This window comes from Lycium ferocissimum, chromosome 8 (assembly GCF_029784015.1).
Source record: "Lycium ferocissimum isolate CSIRO_LF1 chromosome 8, AGI_CSIRO_Lferr_CH_V1, whole genome shotgun sequence".
In the NCBI taxonomy this organism is placed as follows: Eukaryota; Viridiplantae; Streptophyta; class Magnoliopsida; order Solanales; family Solanaceae; genus Lycium; species Lycium ferocissimum.
The window spans coordinates 48,841,384-48,847,763 of record NC_081349.1 but is presented as its reverse complement, the minus strand read 5'-3'; the positions used below and the strand labels follow the sequence as shown (position 1 = coordinate 48,847,763).

The 6,380-nt window shown below is 35.2% G+C and overlaps 1 protein-coding gene across 1 annotated transcript; it reads left to right on the top strand.

Moving 5' to 3' along the window:
• The first annotated feature begins 1,061 nt into the window (after nucleotides 1-1,061).
• Nucleotides 1,062-3,390, top strand: LOC132067028 (uncharacterized). Its single transcript, XM_059460190.1, has 2 exons — nucleotides 1,062-1,500; nucleotides 3,011-3,390. The coding sequence occupies exons 1-2, from the start codon at nucleotides 1,354-1,356 to the stop codon at nucleotides 3,245-3,247; spliced, it is 384 nt and encodes a 127-aa protein (XP_059316173.1). The 5' UTR covers nucleotides 1,062-1,353; the 3' UTR covers nucleotides 3,248-3,390.
• Nucleotides 3,391-6,380: the final 2,990 nt, after the last annotated feature.

The window sequence follows — 6,380 nt, the reverse complement described above, 5'->3', positions numbered from 1 at the left end:
TGCTGTTAACGGAGTTGCTTCAACGGCGAAACGCCGGAATAGACAAACACGGCCGGATCTAAATATTTTCTGGTGAGCATGAAAAATATGTGTGAATCGTGTATGAAAGTTGTATAAATATACTTACTGTATTCATACACTAATCATACACTTCGCGTGAGTCGTTAACGGCGTGCTTCAACGGCGAAACGCCGGAGCAACGCCGAGATCCGGTGCGGAGGGAAGAGATAGCTGGTGGCGCGTGGTGTTGTTAACGGCGTTGCTTCAACGGCGAAACGCTGAAATAGACAAACACGATCAAATCTGACTATTTTCCGGTGAGCATGAAAAACATGTGTGAATTGTGTATGAAAGTTGTATGAATATACGTACTGTATTCATACACTAATCACACACTTTGCAGAGAAAAATAAAATTTTCTAGACTCAATATACTTGACTTCATACAGTATTCATATACTGTCAAGTGTTGTAATTATTCTTTAGGTTTTGTAAATAAGGAAAACTATCGTCACGTTTCATAAAAATTTCTCCTCAATATGTATATATACATAGTTTTTCCATTATATAATTGGAAAAACAACGCAAAATACCCCTGAAATGCAAAATATTTACCCTGCATACTCCCTCCTCTAATAATTTTGCTTTTACACAGTCGGTCGAAAATATTTATCCGAGTACTCCCTCTCCCAAAACCCTCCTCCATGATACCATCTCAATATATTTATATATCATGATGGTATCATGTAGGACTAAGAGAAGGACTAAAGCAGTCCTCCATGATACAATATCAGTATATTTATATATCATAATGAATTCATGGAGAACTAAGAGAGTGTCTCATTGAAGGACTGTGTTGAATAATGTAACCGAAGTTTATATCGTGTGTATCTTCCTATATATTCGTGTATACTGTCACAGAAGTTAGGTACTATGACAGCTGGTAGTTAGTTAGGAAGTCGGTTACATTAGCCGAGTAGTTAAGCCTAATCACTCGTATATATGTACATATGATTAGTCATTGTATTGGATAAGCTTAATCATAATGAATACATGATTTACTCTCTTCTTCAATCTCTTATTTCTCAACTGCCTATTATTCCTTTTCTTTGATCTGTATATTTCTTCAAAGTTCATTAAGAACTGATATGAATTCTCAATAATTGCATGGTATCAGAGCCAAGACTCCAATCAAGAGTCATTAGTTATGATCTTCATTCATAAAGATTCACTAATTCCGCTAAAAGTGAATTATGCAATTTTTTGGTTTTTCTGAGTCAATTCAAGTTGCTTTCAAATTCTATCAATACATACTCAAAGCTCTCTTCTCATTTCTTGAAGTACATTGTTAACAATGACGAACAACTCAATCAAGATTGAAAGAACCACTGAAAATCTTGCTAACGTTGGAAATACCCCATCTCAACAACAACTAGAAGCCACAACTGGCACTGTACAATCAGTGGATAGGTATCACCCTCTATATCTGCATTCTAATGATGTAAATGACATTTCCTTGATCTCAATTCAGTTGACTGGTACTGAAACTATTCTTTCTGGAGTAGATCAATGAGACTAGCCTTTCTAGGAAGGAAAAAGTTTGGTTTAGTAGAAGGCAATTATAAGAAATAAAGTTTTAGTGCTGATTTGTGGGATCAATGGGAAATGGTCAATGCCACTGTGTTGTCTTGGATCATGAATGCAGTGTCTAGTAGTCTTGGAGTTGTATATGCTTCTAATGCATGGGCAGTATGGGAAGAATTAAAAGAAAGGTTTGATGAAGTTAGTGGCTCAAGAACTTTTGGTTTACATAAAGAAATTGCCACTTTGACACAAGGAACAAGTTCAGTTTCTGTGTATTTTACTAAACTCAAGAACTCGTAGAATGAATTTGAGTCTTTAGTCCCTTCTACTGGTTGCAATTGTGAAAGATCTAGAGATTTTGTTGCATATATTCAAAGATATAAGCTATACCAATTTCTGATGGGGTTAAACAGTTCATATATGCAAGCTAGAAGTCAGATTTTAATTCTGTCACCACTTCTATTTTTAAATCAAGCCTATGCTATGATTGTGAATGATGAAAGACAAAAGACCAATGCATCTACTTCAGCTGGCCTGTTAGGATCAACACCTATGAATAACTATGATCCAATAGCCTTATACTCAAAGAATGGTGCTGGTACTAGTTACCAGAAGTACAAGAAGGACTATAATCTGCAATGTGAGGTCTGCAAATTAAAGGGAAACACACAAAAGAAACATGCTACAAAGTAGTAGGATATCCTCCAAGTTTCAAGAAGAGAAAAGGAGGACCAGGAGGTGGAAATTATCATGGTCATGATCAGAATTTCCAAGGGTCTGGATATCAAGGTGGTCATCAAGGATCTGTAACTTATGTTGTGCAAACTGAAAATTCTCAAACTAATGCTCACAACCAGTTCAAAGAACAATAATGCATAAGAGGATCAGGTTATAGCTAATGTGACAGGTCTATATAAGAGACAATAATAGAATCAGATGAATGTTGGAACTCAAGTGAGTGCTATAAATCAAATGCATCAGCAAATGGCTCTTGGATCTCGTGTATTCACCAGAAGCCAGTATGAGAAACTACTTGAATGCTGAATAGGACTAATCAAGCCAGGGCACATATTGTCAATTTGGGTACTGTTGATGGGGACATGACATGTAAAGGTATAAGCCAATCATGTTTAGTATCAGAAATAGCCAAATGGATTACAGACTGTGCTACAAACTATATGGTATCTGATATAAAACTACTGGATAAGTTCACTATTGAGAAAATCTTAAATCCTAAAATAGTGTATTTACCAAATGGGGACACTAGTTTAGTAACACATATTGGAAAAATTTCAATCTCACCTAATAATACACTGAGTAATGTATTTTTACTTCCTCAGTTCAAATACAATTTGATGTCTGTTTCAAATATCACTAAGGAACTCAGATGTGTTACACTGTTCTATCCTGATTTTTGTATATTTCAGGATCTCTCAAGTGGGAAGGTGAAGGAGATTGGTAAAGAAGAGGAAGATCTCTACATATTAGTATATAAACATCCAAATGAAGTAAACTTGGCTGCTAAAGTCTGTGCTCAAGCAACAGTATCACCTAGTACAACTGATATCAGTTTATGGCATCAAAGATTTGGCCATGTATCACCTTATGTTCTCAACAAGTTACTGCCTAATAGAGTAATCATGCGCTATATCAAATGTAGTTAATAAATGTGTTTTATGTCCATGTGCTAAGCAAGTCAGACTACCTTTCCCTACAAGTAGTATTACAAGTACTAGTAGCTTTGATATTGTGCATATGGATGTTTGGAGTCCTTATAAGACTCCCACTATTAATGGACAAAAGTACTTTCTTACTATAGTTGATGACTACCCTAGAATCACTTGGATTTATCTACTAAGGTTGAAATCTGATGTATGTGTCATAATTAAGTATTTTCTAACCTATGTGAAAACATAGTTTAACAAGATTGTAAAAATATGCAGAACTGACAATGGTACTGAATTTATAAATGACACATGCAATAATATATTTAAGAATCTGGGCATAATACATCAAAGATCTTGTGCATAGTCCCCTCAGTAGAATGGTGTTGCTGAGTGGAAACACAGACATATCCTAGAGGTTATAGGAGCACTTAGATTCCAGGCAAACATCCTATAATATTTTGGGGTCACTGTATACTTGCAACTGTATATATATTAAATAGACTACCCTCATCTATTATTAACACATCTCCTTATGAGAAATTAATAACAGAAAACCTTCCCTAACACACATAAGAGTTGTAGGCTGTTTGTGTTATGCTAAAGACAACACTCAAACGGATAAACTGCAGACTAGAACTAAACCATCAGTATTAATGGGATATTCTGAAGTTCAGGAGGGGTACATGCTCTATGATTTGCAAAAAGAATAACTTCTTTGTTAATAGGGATGTTAAATTCAAGGAGTCTGAATTCCCCTTCAAGCAAGCACAATACAATTCTACTCCACAAATATTTACAAATACAACAGATATGCCTTGTGAAGAAACTACATTCAATCTTGACAATATTACTGATGTAATTCTTGAAGTGTCTCATGTAGGTGCTACTGAAAATAATAACAGGTACCATCATACTAATACAACTTATGAAAGAGGTATGGATACAAGCATACAGTCAGGAACATATATAATTCAAGGATCAAAAACTGAGCAGGCTATAGGAATAAATCCTGCACCACCAACTGATCAAGTTCCAAGACTGCATGAACCAGTTCAAGCACTATAGTCCACTAGACAGCCAGGAAGAACAAAGAAACCTCCCATTTGGATGAAAGATTTCATATTTTTAAGTCAATTGCATCAGGACACACCTTATCTCATGTCTAACATTGTATCATATAATAAGATTTCTCCAAAATATCAAGCCTACTTATCTGCTTTTTCATCTATTATAGAGCCATAAAACTATGCTAAAGTTATCAAAGATCCAAAATGGATAGAAGCAATGCAAGCAGAAATTGAGGCTCTTCAAAGCAACAATACTTGGCAAATAGTCGATGCCTGAAGGCAAGAAACCAATAGGATGCAAATGGATTTATAAGATAAAATACAAAGATGATGGAGAAGTAGAGAGATTTAAAGCAAGACTTATGGCAAAAGGTTATAGTAAACAAGAAGGCATTGATTACCAAAAAAACATTTAGTCCAATTGTCAAGATGGTCACAAAGAAGAACCATATTATCCATTGCAGTATCGAGACAGTGGCACATTCATCAAATGGATGTGTACAATGCATTTTACGTAAGGTGATCTATATGATGAAATATACATGGACTTGCCTCAGGGATTTGTAAGTCAGGGGGAGTATAGACCAGTTTGCAGACTTATCAAATCCCTCTATGTTACATCCCGAATTTTCGCATGTTAAAGTCGCATCATGAGTTAATCAACGCAAGTTCAAAAGAAATTATTTTGAGGATTAAAGGGATTGAGCTTACTAATATAAATGGTTACAAGAATATATAAATAAGATAAATAAAAGTAAGTGGCCTAAGATTTGGAGGGTGAATGAATCAAAGAAGCATGAGTTTCGTCAAAAGTCGGCAAGTTAGGAATACGATAACTTGTACTTTTGGGTGAGATTAGGAGTGCTTCACATGCTAAGAAAGTAATAATGTGAAGTATTTTAATCGTATAATGGTCTTTTGTTAAGTTTGGAAGTCAAACTAGTTGTAATATGAAAGTCGACAAAGGGCGTCGCAAGTTAAGTTCATAAATTGTACTGAAATTTAGGTCTGATGTTGAGGAGCTTTTCTCTCAATCTACTTGGAGTTATGGGGTGATCCACCTATCAAATTGAAGGTCTATGAGTCTAGTTTCCAGTACATTTTACTTTTCATTGATAAGACATCGGAGTAGATATATGTTCACATTTCCATCTAGGGACGTAAACTGCCGCGGGAACAGTGTGCAAGGTCGGTGGCAGCTTATTCCATTTGTATAAAAGACCCACAAATCATCTTGGAACTTAATTTTCTCTAAGATACAAACCCTAAGCACTCCTAATACTCTCTCAAACATTTCTCCATCAATCATAAGCAAATCCAAAGGCTAATCAAGTAAATTTAACGTAAGGAATCATGTGCTAATCGTAGAATAGTCGTTTTTTCATTGTTTCGCTTTTCGGAAGAAATATTCAACTTGAAGTAATATATGTTTTGGAATGATTCTTTAAGTCTAAGGTATTTTCCACCCTTATCATGGTCCTCTTAAGCTTCTACAAGTATTTAATCTAAGAAATTTGGAGGAAATCCCATGTATATGTACCATATGAACTCTTATGGAGGAACTTGATTGTTTGGGTTGTTTCTTGGGTTTAAATGTATTATTTGGAGCTATGAAGTTATGGATGGATTGATAAGGAAGAGTAGGAGTAAAGGTGAAGAAAAATAGTAGTCTTGAATTAAGAAATCAAACTACAAATGACCCTACGAACTTACGCCCACAAGTTGTTCGATGAAATGCCTCAATGAGTATTTCCATAAGATATGAACTTGGAATTGATCCCATATTGGTCGTATGATGTAGGTGATCATTTGTAAGGTATTCGAGGACTCATGGAACGTGGAAAACTTCATCGATGACCTTTTATTGAAAAGTTATTCCGTTAACTTAGATCGATCGCGTTCCACGATAATTGAGCTGACACATACTTCATCTATGACTTGTACCAAATTATGTTCCATATCTCCTTTTGGCTATCGATTAAAAGTTTCCATTGAACTTGTGTCGATTATGTTCTAAAATGGTTAAGCTTATCCTTTTCTCATGAATGGCTTGTATTTAAGTA